Source organism: Gallinula chloropus (assembly GCF_964237585.1).
Source record: "Gallinula chloropus genome assembly, chromosome: 10".
NCBI classification, from domain to species: Eukaryota; Metazoa; Chordata; class Aves; order Gruiformes; family Rallidae; genus Gallinula; species Gallinula chloropus.
Genome location: NC_140095.1, coordinates 10,979,243 through 10,992,412, shown reverse-complemented (window position 1 = coordinate 10,992,412; position 13,170 = coordinate 10,979,243). Strand labels below are relative to the sequence as shown.

General features: G+C 42.1%; 1 protein-coding gene across 4 annotated transcripts in view; it reads left to right on the top strand.

Moving 5' to 3' along the window:
- MACROH2A1 (macroH2A.1 histone) overlaps window positions 1-13,170 on the top strand; it is a 46,632-nt gene that overhangs the window by 32,611 nt on the left and 851 nt on the right. For 3 of the 4 annotated variants that reach the window (XM_084268815.1, XM_084268814.1, XM_084268813.1), the window contains exons 6-8: window positions 1,645-1,735; window positions 5,524-5,613; window positions 8,690-8,864. In XM_084268815.1, the coding sequence (XP_084124941.1) occupies window positions 1,645-1,735; window positions 5,524-5,613; window positions 8,690-8,864 (356 nt within the window). Of the gene's footprint in view, window positions 1-65; window positions 166-1,644; window positions 1,736-5,523; window positions 5,614-8,689; window positions 8,865-13,170 lie in introns of all 4 variants that reach the window. The other variant, XM_084268816.1, reaches the window with a different exon arrangement.

The window sequence follows — 13,170 nt, the reverse complement described above, 5'->3', positions numbered from 1 at the left end:
TTCTGCAGCTTCTCTGTGATTTCCCAGCTGTCCTGTTATTTCCCACCTCATGCTTTTCTTTTCAGCTGAACCTTATTCACAGTGAAATCAGTAATTTAGCCGGCTTCGAGGTGGAGGCCATTATCAATCCTACCAATGCTGACATTGACCTTAAAGATGACCTAGGTAAATGGGGCATGGGTTGACACAACTAACGGTCACATGGAAATTATGGAACCCAGAATTTACTCTCTAGGGCTTCAGATATTTAATAAGAGTGGAAATTCAAATCTTGTGGGTTCTCTTTCATTGAAGAACTATATTCAAAAGACATTTTCACCAAATCGGGCTACTTGCAGCTATTGCTAGTCTTTGAGTTGATTTCAATTAAAACCAAAATCTTAAATTCTTTTCCATAATGATCATATGTGACTGTTAGCTATCTTGGGGGGTTTCTTATTTGGATACTTTGAAGACTAAGATATTTTTTTTGTCAGGTTGTTTTCAAAATAAGCAGTTTCTCCATTGTAGCGGCAATCTTGGCGTCTTTCCCGATACTCAGAAGTAGGCATAACATTTTTAAAGAGGAATGATTAAATAATTACCTATTCCCAAATCTTTCTCCCACCTTGATTTCATGTTTAATTCAGTCAAATAATTTGTTTCCATCATGCTTAAATTACTCCCTGCCACTTTCACACGCAGCTGAAAACAAATACTGACATTATACCACCACTGAACTTGTTGATACTGTCATAGATGATGTATCACAGCAAGAGCTTCCATCTCATTCCAGATTGGAGGAAAAAAAACAAGCCTTCATTAACAAAAAATAAAAGACAAATTAAGTTCTGTGCATTACGTACTGCCTTCCTTTCTTAACTTGATTATACCCACTGCTGTCTTTTTTATAAAGCATCCTTAGTGGAATACATCCCATAATGCTTCTACTCCTGCATTTCCTATGGGAATGTACCTATGTAATTAGCAAGAAGAAGATGTAAGAAGGCTAATTTTTAAATTGGTGATTTAAAATATCTGTATATTTGTACATTGTGTCTCACAACACATAATTAGCAAACATGCCTTACCTTTAAAATATAAGATCAATCATTTGTATGCTTTAAAGCAAATGTATTCCAACCCTGCCTAGGGGTACAGAGTTTTCTCCATATGAAGGAGACTGCTGCTTTTAGAAACACAAGGATGAATGGCTATATGCATGAAGGGTAGTGCCTGTCAGCTTATTGATGCTGACAAAATGGAGAAACTAGTTATTTTGTTTGGCTTGATGATCCTGAATTTCTTTTTTTTAAACAGATTCCATATTTTAGTGTCATGCTCTGTGGGGAACTGGTTGTTTTAGGTTTCTGCAAAGTGAAGTGGGGTGTTAGCTGATTTTAAAACTTTGGAAATGATCTCATGTGATTGCTCTGACTTGTCATTTTAACATTTATTTGATCATGTCATACTCAATATTCCTCCTCCTGTTCCCTACACCCCTTTCTCTACACACACCTGCACACACAACTCAGCATACTCCTTTGGCGCAAGGTTTGGAGATGTAAAGGTAGGAAAATATGGACGTTGGTACATGTGTAAATGTAGAGCCTGTGCTGGGTCTCTGTCCAACGTGGTTGATATACATCTGTTTACCTGTTGTAGTTGCAAGTTGTACAGGCTGACATTGCCACGATCGACAGTGATGCTGTCGTTCACCCGACAAACTCTGACTTCTACACCGGTGGTGAAGTAGGTAATGGCAAGTTCAGTGCTGCGGAGTTTGTATGTGTGTGCATGGTCAATCAGCAGCCACAAGCTTGTTGTAGCTATGCAGCTTTGCATTCATTTCTCACTTCCAGCAGTCCTGACAGATAAAACCAAATGAGTAGTTGCAAATTCAGTAGGTATTTCTGATGTTTATCACCAAATCAGGCTCTCAGAAGTAACAGTAGAACACACCGCCCAAATTTCAAGTGCAGGAACAGTACGTTCAGTGCAGGCATGTGACCAAGGAGAATAAATCACCACATTGTTTGTTTGGCATGTTAAATGCCTGTTTCAAATGTGGTTTGAGTCTTGGTCTTCAGATTTCTAACCCATTCCATGCCAAGTTTCAGATGTTCACATCTGATGTGCTGGATCTAGCCAGTCTGTGTTTTCTGAATTCTTAAGATTGGTTAGTTTGATTGGTTAGTTTTCTCATGTGTTACCTTATGGACCAGTTACCTTCATAGCCCTGCTCACTGGTCCTCCCTCCCTCAAGAACACAGCTAGTGTTGTTACATACATTTTGCAGGTGGTCGGTCACCTAAGCTACACTGATGAGAGAAAGGCATGACAGAAAGCATGACAGGCATCTTACTTCAGTATTTGTATGCCCTGAGTAACTCTTACCCTAGTGATACCCCTCTGTGTACAGTGTTTTGAAGGATTTTGTAAAAGGGTAGCAGTACTGTAACTGAACTGCCTTGGTAATTTGAGAAGGCAAATCAGAATTTGGGTGAATACAGAAGTTGGTGGTAAGGGCCATGGCCTATTGTGCTTAAAATGCAGTCACCTGGCCTTTGTTCTCATGTTAACCTCATCACTGATACTCCAGTGCTCTCCCTCCACATCCGAGGTCCTGTTTCAGTACAGCTCGGGGGGACACATATCCTGCTGCAGAGCTGGCGTGTCCTACAGCACCTGCTTCTTCTGAGGGGCTACTGTCCAAGTAATGTGAGTGGATGTAGCTCTGGGTAGCCTGTTGGACCAAGAACAGCTCTGACAGCATGCAGAGACAATCAAATAGAGCTGTCACAATACCCTGTGTCCAAAGAATATGCCTCTGACGTCTGTCAGGCCCATTTGTCTGATGTGCTTGTCTCCTTCTACCCTTCGACCAAGAGATGCTCTGCTACGGTGTCTCAAAGCTGTACTCCTCATTCCTTAGCGTAGGTTCCTGTTGCCTCTGACTGCTGTAAGAAAGAATAGAAGTGCACAAATGCTTAGCTTCCAATGATTAACTTTGACACATCTAAATTATTTTTTTTTAATTATTTTTGTTGGTTTGTTGGTTTGTTTTTTTTCCCTAACAATTTAAATGTACTGGGGGCTTGTCCTGAGAATTTTACAGCCTAAATTTCTGCTAACGCTGTTTTCAACACTGATACCAATGCCTGCTTGGAAAGCATGAGATAATGATCCTATTCTCATGGGAGTGACACATATTTATGCCTGTGAGCAAATAAGCTACTAACCTTGAGGCTGTGAAGCAAGACTTCCATCAAGGAACTCGCTAATGTAGTGGAAAATGGTTAAAAACAGTATGTCCTTTCCCAGGTGAAGTTAATTTACAGCGTAGTTCTGAAATACAATTTCAATATAAACCCTCACTATTAATCAGAAGAAGAACATAATTGAGGGAGTAAATGCAGAAAACCTTCATAGCAGATACTCCTTTTGCTCTTCTTTGTACCAGATCTGCAAGAGGAGAACTCAGTGAAATAAACTGACAAGGTTGTTCCTTGCTTTTAATTATAAATTAATTCCCAGTAGAAGGGGAAAAGCTGATCCTTCTGGACTGAATTAAACCAAACTAGGCTAAATTCCATTAAATGTACAATGGCTCTGCAATGGCAAAGGAATGACCTACTTAATAGATCTTTTCTGTTCCTGGGTTCTGTGTAAGGCTTAATTGTGCTTCCCCTTGAAACAAGAGAAATTAAGGATTATGAATGTCATGGGGTTTAGGACTGATCTGAGTTCACAGACTCAAGGGGAATATAACTGGAATATATACAAATATAAATAGGAACAGTACAGAAATACATCCAACAAGAATATAACTAGAGTGGAAGACTGTTCCTTTCCCTCTGCACCCCTTCTCTGTTGGGTGGTTTGATAAGACCCTGGGTCAGCCACTGCCAGACAGGTTCAGCCAAGGTTCTGCCTGCTGTGTTGCTGCCTTGAGGGTAGCCAGGTTCTAGGCACCTCGGTTCTGGGGAAGATCTACTTTCCTAGCACGCTGTAAAACACCTTGATGGTATGAATAAAGCCTTTTTTGTCTTACCAAAGAGATTTGGAAGATCACTCAGTGAGTGGAACTTTGAGTTCCAGAAAATACTTGGTGAGGAGTTTGTCTGAATAAGGTTAGACCAAACTATTTCCCTAAAACAGCCTAAATGAGCACAAAGAGCAAAGGACACCGATCTACTCATCCTTTGTGAATTGGTTATTAAAAAAACCCAAAAGGCATAAATGTTTTAATTGTTCTCAGCTTTTGTACCCCAAAAGCAATAAACTGCCAGTAGCAAAACAGAGGCGGGGCCACAGTTTTGGAATGAAAAAACCAATGCATTGTTTTCAACTTGGTAATCTTCATTTTGGAAGAAATTTAGCAATGGCCTGAAAACAAAAGCATTTTTTGGTCCTTAGTTCTTGGAGCTATGACCTTGTTTAGTAACTGAGCCTTGGAGGAGCAGCTCTGCTTCCTTGAGCATACAGTATGTGCACTTCCATCAGAAAATGCGGTTTTTCTTTCTTCATCAGTGAAAGTAAAGGGGTTTCACCAAATCCATGGCTAGAGACCTAGTTCTGAAATTTGGGAAATCAGTTTCCAAAGTAATATCTCAGAGCCTTTATGATACCACTGCTTTTTACTTATCTACCTTTGTAATTACTGTGCACAGTGCAAATAATTACGTGGGATACTTATGTAGTTAGGAAAATGCTTTCTTGGGCTGTTTTTTCTACGTTAATATTTAAAACCAGAGCTGCAAAATAAGATCTAAACCATTTAGTGATGGACTGCCTTTGCAAAGAGCATACCTTTTGGTTGCCCTGAAACACTGCACAGCTCTTCTCCTCCCAGAATGACTTTGTCCAGCTCCTTAGCTATAGTTAGAGAAGTTCATTGGAGGAATATGTTCCTTAGAGATTCTCCTTATTTCTGAGGCTCTTCCTCTTGGTTAAAGGTGGCTCAACAAGCTGGGCAGTTACCAAGTAAAGCAGCCCGCTGCACTCACGAGACTGTTTCATTCCTGGTGCCACCTGTTGGGGTCAGGGACCAAGATCAGGTGAGTTTCAAATTCTTATTGTGGCAAATGGCTCTTTAAAACAATTTGTAAGAGAGAGGGGAAATGAATCGTAGGGGAAGGAATTGTGAACCTTCAACCACGCTCGAGCTAGCACATTCTTCTGGAACATTTCACACTACGAGGCGCTGGTGATAAGGAAGGAGGTAGGGATGTCATGTCAGATGTTTTGACATTAAAATCAGAGTCTGAGAATGTTAGCAAGGGATACAGATGTGAGGTTTTTGGGTTGTTAGGGTTGTCTTCTTTTGGTTTTTTCTTTTTGTTGTCGTTGTTGTTGTTGTTTTTAATGACTAGCTAATTCCGAAGTCCCAAAAGGTTTAGATCTTACTTTGCAGTCCCCAAAAAAAAAATGTTTGGGCAGAAAACTCTAGAATGATGTCATAAAAAAAATGAATGATGAGTCAAAAAATGTTTGCTATGGAAACCTGGGGTCAGAGGAGTAAAATATCAATTCTCTGTTCAGGGAGCACTTTGGAAAAGAAAGGCGGCAAGGAGTTTGTGGAAGCTGTCATTGAGCTTCGCAAAAAGAACGGGCCCTTGGACATAGCTGGAGGTGAGGTTCTGCGCTTCGGGATCCCTCAAACACCACACTGCAGGCACCCACACCGCTGTCTGAGGCAGCCTTCATCGCTCCTTCTCCTCCTCCTCCTGCAACGCTGGGTCCGTGCTGCCTGCAGGCAGCTTTTATGGGCTGTGGGATACTTGTGTTCCCCAGGGTTAACATACACGTGTTGCCAAAGCGTGTGGGGAACGGTGCAGTGAGGTGATGTCACAGGTACACAATGAATGTTCATTAAGGGCACAGTGCAGAAAAGCCGTTAATTAGATGCTTATTTTTCCAAACAGTAGAGTCCAACTCCTAAACATCTGCTTTGCTGAAGTGCCGCTGACTTTCACTGAACTTAAGCACGTGCTTAAAGTTTAAGCATCTGCTTGGGTACTTGGCTTAATCAGTGCCAAAATCATCCCAGTAAAAGCTTACGACTTTTTGATGCCTAGTTATCAAAATTTATGTAATATCTGAGAAAAATCTACTGGGTGAGTAATAAAGTTTGGTAATGACAATCTATAATTTTACACCATCTGTGGGATCGCTGATACATGTTGTTCATATAGAAGGCTGATTCTGCCATCTGTGTTTATGCTATAAAAATAAATACAGCGTGAGCAGTTTTGTAAACGAATCCTGACTGAAGCTGAGGAGGGAGATGTCAGACTTCAGCTCTGACAGGAAAAAATTACAACTGTTTACTTTTTACTTTGCTTTTTAAAAATTTTAATAAGTTTTTCTTGGAATTCTTGTTCTGTGGAATATGTAGAATCTATTACTCACTTCTTTTTAAAAAAAAAATCTTCTCCATGGTATTCTTTATCAGCCCAGACCAAACTGCTCACCAAGAGATTGCAAGTTGGAGAGAAGATTTATTTTATTTAATATCTTTTCAGCCATTGATGCAGCCCTCAGATCCGAGGGCTGCTCGGCAGTCTTAACCCTGGGGAGCCTTATGCGACACTGCCAGAAATGGGCTCTTAGGGTCTTCTCCTAGGAAAGAATTGATACACATCAATTTCTCATTGATATGGATACCCAGTTTCCAAATTTCTCAAATGGGTATCCCTTTAACCCACCAGTAACCAGGATCTTTACTGGGAATGTGTTCAGGGCCAGGTTGGATGGGGCCCTGGGCAACCTTGTGTAGCTCCAGGCCTGGAGGTTGGTGTCCCTGCCTGTGACAGGGAGGTTGGAGCTCTGTGATCCTTGGGGTCCCTTCCAACCCAGACCAGTCTGTGATTCTGTGTAATTGTAACTAGCACAGAACGTGTCCGTGCTTCCGTCTTTTTCTACAGTGAAATCCTAACTTACTTACCCTTCCAGAACATGTGCATTTGAAGTGAGGGGCAACTGCTCTTGGTAATTAACAGTCGTCCTCAACAGAATCCTAATGAGTTAATTAGTGACTACCCAAGAAAACCCTCCCTCAGAAATATTAAAGTTGATGATGCATGTCACTGCAGTATTTGGTTCTTTCAGAATGAAGATATTACCCATGTTTCACATCTGACTAGAGATGTGTCAGCTGCTTTTAATAGATTTTTCTTGGATTTATGATGTATCCTGAATCTGCCAACATTTTAGTTGCACATTATGACAAATTAGCATTGCCTAACACTAGGGCTATTCAACATGCTGAGAATCTACAAACCCAGAAGACCATAAATGCTTGTGCTTCCATTGTCCTTCAAAGTGGATTCTTCTGATTAACCTCCGGTCAGATTACCATATGACAAAGTCTATTTTCTCTTTCCTGCAGCAACTACAGATAGTATCCATATGTGATGACTGTGCTCCAAGAGTTATTTCTACTACACTTAAATAGCAAAGCGCCTCATAAACATTCCAGTGTAGAGGATTTCTGGCACATTCACAAAGCTGATTTTAAAAAGCTGAATTAAAAAACCCCAAAATTACTATTATTGTTGGTTTTGAAGACATAAGCTGCAAGTTTATGCCTGCACATTTGTGGCCACGTAAGATAATACCCAAAGTGTGTTATTTAGGGGGCTGACTCCTTGTGAAGGTTCAGTGTGTGTGCCCTTACAAGATTTCAGCTAGGTGTTTTTTCTTTCCTCAGCTTGTGATTGGGGTGTTTTCCCTCTTTTTTTGTTGTTGTTTTTTTTTTTAAACAAACTAAAGTTACAAGTTTTTAATTGCAAAAGCAGTTCAGAAATGGCAATGGTCCTCTTACTGTTTTCTGGCAGACAGAACACTGTCCCCACTGGTCCATGGTAGTCTGGTGGGGATAATAAATGATTAGCATGGTAAAAACTCTTCTTTGTTTGCATGTACAAGGCCTTGCCTGTTGTTATATGAACAGTGTGAATCAAGCATCATAAATCTATGAAGGTATCCCCTCCAGCTGTCTGTCAAGAATGTGATGGAAGAGATGATGCAAAACCAGCATCGTCTAAGTGGTCTTAAATGACCCATTCACAAAGAAGCTCAAGCCCAAAGTCTTGACACAAGATGTTTTTCTTACAGTTACCTAGAAACAAAGCTGGAAATAAAGCAAAACTCTTAATTCACCTCTTTTCCAGCCTTCCTGAGCAGTTTGCAGGGCACTTATAGCCCTGAGCTGCTCCAGTTTGTAATCATAAGCTAGCTGAACAAACTCTGTGTTGCTCGGGAGCAGCTGCAGGTCCCACATCCTAACTCTGTGCGACTGTCCAGCATCCTATCAGCTCTGCAATTACCTGAACCAAAGCAAGATCATCCCTTGATTGGTTTACATTCTAACAGATTGCTGCTTTTTTCCCTACACAAGTTTGCACAATCCCCGATATAAATGTGTTTCTTTTGATGTCAGCCACGAATTCTTGCTCTCTCTCTGAAATAAGCTCCATTATCTCTGTGATTTATAAATTTCCACAGCAAAGTGCAGCTGGGAATGGAAAAAACAAAGTCTCTGTAATCATGTTGTTGTATTTTAAGGCTGCATGATTTGTAATCTAAAACATTCCCGGGGCTAAATGAATGTCTGTCAGTTGTTTGCTGTTTTAATCACACAAGATGCACTCTCTTAATCTTGAGGAGAAGAAAGCAATTACCTTTCACTTTCGGTTCTTACTAGCTGTTGTCAGCGCTGGCCACGGATTGCCTGCAAAATTCGTGATCCACTGTAACAGCCCAGGTTGGGGCTCAGACAAATGTGAGGAGCTGCTGGAAAAGACGGTGAAGAACTGCTTGGCCCTGGCTGATGAAAAGAAGCTGAAATCAATTGCGTTTCCTTCAATTGGCAGTGGCAGGTAAGGCTGGTACACCAACCCCGATGCTTGGAGCCAAATAGGTCAGGTTTTCTAAGTGCATCTTATATGTTCCACTCCCTTCTTGTGTACAAACCCCATTGCTATAACACTGACCTTATTCTTGTTCCTTTAGATCAGTTCCTTGAAAAAAAATGTTTCTTGTAGTTTCCTTCAAGCCATGCACGGAGCTGACTGTATTCTCCTGAATTCTAGTTCAACTTTGACAGGTCTTGTGATCCCCACAGAATCCTAAAGCATGCAAAGAGGTTAAAGACATAAAATGAACTTTTAAAAAGGCTGTTAAGAAGTCTTTTTTTTTTTTTTTTTAGAATATCAGCTTGCTCACATAAATTGAGGGTGGGGAGGAGAACACGAAGAAAAGGGGTCTGTTTTACCTAGTTTCAGTGCATAATTAGCTTACTGTAATATATGCCTAAGGATGGCCAGAAGACACATCTTGGTGTTCACTTAAGCAGCAGACCTGAAGTGCCTTGATTCTTGGGATTTGCAGAATTGCTTCAAACTTTCACCCCAAATCGTGAGCTGAATTCCACATAGCTTACATCACAGGACTCTTTGGGAGGAGGGGGGAAGAAAAGTCCTTAAAAGCCTTTGCCAAGATTTTTGAAAGCCAGAGTCTAAAGTTAAGGTCCTCTGGCTTTGTACAGGATAGTCACTGCCTTTGAGTGTTGGATCACATTCTTAGCAGCCTAAATAGGGACTACGCTTTTAATCTGGGGCTCTTGGGTTTGGGGTGGGGAGGGAGGTTTGCAACACTCAGCCCTCACTGATGGCTCAGTATGAAGACTAAGGGCCAAATCTAGACTGAATCACACAGTGGTGTGTTTAACAACTGCCCCCTTTTGAATTTGCCATGAAAGAAGTTGGCTGATGCACAGCAAGAATATTCTTCCCATTGTACTGTGTTGCAATACGAGATTAATTCCTGCATGTTCTGTGGGTTAAGGCAGACAGCACTATTTGAGCTCTTGGGTGAAGGACAATAAAGAAATTGAAGTTTCACTTGGATAATAAATTCAAGTGATTTGCGTCAAAGCTCCTAATAAGGTTGGTTTGGGTGTCATTTTAAGGAGGTAACGTGTGCCTATGTTGTAGAACTGTGGAGAAGTATAGCAGGGGTGTATTCAGCAGGTACTGACCTGCTGAATTAGCCACCAGGTTCACAGGTTGTCAGTATGAAGAGGTGGCCTGACTTGCTGTTTGGGTGACACTGTATTCCCCCCCGGACTGCGGGGTGGCTCTGGAACTGGTTATGTAGGTGCCTAAAGAGACACTGTGAAGTGTCTTCCACAGAGCCCTTCCTTCCCTGGAGAGCTCCCAGTGGAGAACCATTCCCAGCCCTTATTGAGAAGGATTTGATCAGAGTTGGAAGGTGGTGAAACCCTGAACAATCATGAGATTCGTGTTCTGATACGGAATCAGGGAGGGTCTGTGGCCAAGTTCTCGACTTGGCCTGCTCACTCGAGCCAGCTGAGTGGTGCTTTTCAAAGGTGGAGAAGGGATCAACAGGCCTTGAGGAATATGAGGTTGTGTATTTTGCCTTTTTGCTTTAAATTAGAGATATTCAAGCATAAATTAATTTTGGAGAGAACAGAATCTACCCTGACAATGCTCTTTACTTGTTTTTATGAAGTCAGAAGTGTTAGAAAAATAAAAGTAAAGCTTTTAAAGACAGCAAATGCCAAAGACAGCACATGTATGCAGCTGTTGTAGTACAGACATCTGTCAAGCAGACATCACCCAATAAACCCACATAAACAGTTTCATTCTCTTTTATAGTTGAGGAATGGGATTACATGAGGGCAGTTCAAATAAATCACGGGGGGAAATAAAATAGCATGCTTAGAGCGTTCAGTGGGCCAGATGCTCAGCGCCAGCCAACTTGTGGAAAGCACAGGCTGGGTGCTGCACAGAGGTAGCCTGGAGTTCAGTCTGGTAGGGCCAGCAGGAGAGCAGGGAAAGGGGAGTTAGGGGCTGAGCTATCCTCTGAGTAGGGATTTCATTCTGGGGCTCTGACTTGGATCTGGATTGACACTACCTTGGCTAAGGTCTCAAACTGCCTTTTCCCAAGTCTAACTCAGACTGGTACATTGATGCATGAGGCTTGTTTCTCACAGCCCACACATGGCACTTTATTCTCATTTTTCAGCTCTCTCTCTTTCATTTGGCAGAGTGATCCTAAACGATTTACTTTAATCATCTGCCCTTTGTGCACCAGGCTGCTCTTCTGTCATTCGCCCTGTTGTGACCACCATGCAGGAACGCTACTGAAGTGGAAGTCGTACCCATGAGTGGTTCAGAAATGCCATATACCCTGCTTGTGATGCTGGCCTGTATGACAATTCCTGCTCAGAATCAAAATTCCTCAAAGACCTGCTCAGAATATGCTGGGATGCAGCATTCATAAGTAACTAACCTGTGATCAGATGTGGAGGCATGCTGAGCCTATGTCTTTTTCTCTGTGTAAGCTGTCAGTAGCAGGCAGCTCCTGTGTCAAAGCTGTGCTCTCAGTTGGTTAACTTGTCACACAGCTGATTCTTCCTGACCAGCTCATTTAGCTTTGGAAGAGTACAAAGTTTCCTCACAATGCTTTTTCCTTTTATTTCCTTGTCAGTAAAGGAAAGAAATTGGCTATTTTTAAAGAGAGCAAAGAAACAGCATGAGTTATTTCATGTCATCCTTTTTGAAATATCACAAGCATTATCTTCAGGCAGCACGTTTAATATCACATTACAGGCAGTGCTACAGCAGCATCGCTCTCAGAGTGTGTTTTATGGGAAGGTAATGTGCAGCAAGCAGGCCGTGACACAGGCACTTGCCTTTCTCATTCTGTGTCTTGCAGCGTGTAATGAGGGGGAGAGAGCACCAGCGGTTTATTATCCCAGTTTGCTGCTTCACTGAGCAAGTGCTAAGTGATGTTGCACATGTTAGTGCCAGAGGTGAATTTAGCTCAGCTTCTCCAAACCGCTGAGGAAACTCAGCCATCTGTGTAATCTGTAAATTATTAGTAATATTAATAGTGTACACACTTTATTAGGGGGAGCATTGACCATCATGTATGTGTAAGGACATGTCAGGCAGCCAGGTGATGTTCAACAGGCTCTTTTGGATTCTGTTTGGGTCCTACCTGCAGCAGCCATCGTGTCCCATCACCTTCAGACTGATCACTGCAGCTCGGGGACTGCTCAGAGCTTGGTTAGAGCGAGACCACAGTCCTGGGCAATGCCACAGCCCAGCTTAGGCCACACAGAGTGTGAACTGCCAGGTGTAATTTCAGGAGTTCGCCATGACCTGTGAAACTCACACTTCAGGTCATGGCTTTGTTCAGATCTTTGTTCTACCTGTGCTTGGTTTAAGATTAGATGAAGCTTTTGGACAAAGGGCTGCTGGATAAAAATGTGGAAAGCCTTGGAAGAAGCATTTCTGCATTAGGTACTGAGCTCTGACATTGTCCTGCATGGTTTTCTCACTCCAGAAAGCAGCAAGGTTTGGTCTGTCTGTCTGTGGCTTCTCCAGAAGGAGGAGGCAGGAGAAAGGCCTCCCCTGTTCAGATCTCTCAGGCTGGCACCAAGCAGGTGTCTTTCAGGATGTTTTTCTTAGGATGGTACTTAATCAAATCAGCCTGTAATTAAAAAGGATGCATGGGAGGTTGTAAAGTAACACTTCAAAAAAAGTAACGCTTAGAAAAGCCACCAAGTCCCTTAGGTGTGGCCTCAGCCCTGGCACAGCTGCTTTGGCTGCCCAAGCTCAGTCAGGTCAGAGTGACCCATCCAGACAAGGCTTGCTGTGCCTGTGAGAGCAGACTTGCTCCCCTTCCTCAGCCTGCTTCACTTTTCCTGCCCCACAGGAAGGGTAACGGTGGTGCCAGTGTGGTTTCTCACTACTGCAGCTCGTTCTCTCTTCCTTCCCAGCCTGCAGCAAGGCTGTGCAAGTAACTTTGACATTTTTCTGCTATATTATTAACCATTAATAGTGGTAAAACTAGTTTGTACTTTGTGATTTCCTTTTCCAGATCGCATTCTCTATCCCTTTTTATTTTTCTTTGTAGTTGGTTTGCTTCCAGGATGGGTTTGACTCCTGAACACTTCTGGCTGGCTGGGTGTTGATTGTCTTCTGTTAAATGAGAATAAAAGTGACCCATCAGATACTGGAAGCTTCAAGCCATGAACACGTGTGGATTCTGTATTTTTGGGAATGCTGTTCTTCTCTTTGAACATTTTAGGTCTCGCCTAAACAAAACACATTTGTAGCTTCTCATTCAGACTGTAGACACCAGCCTTGTAGT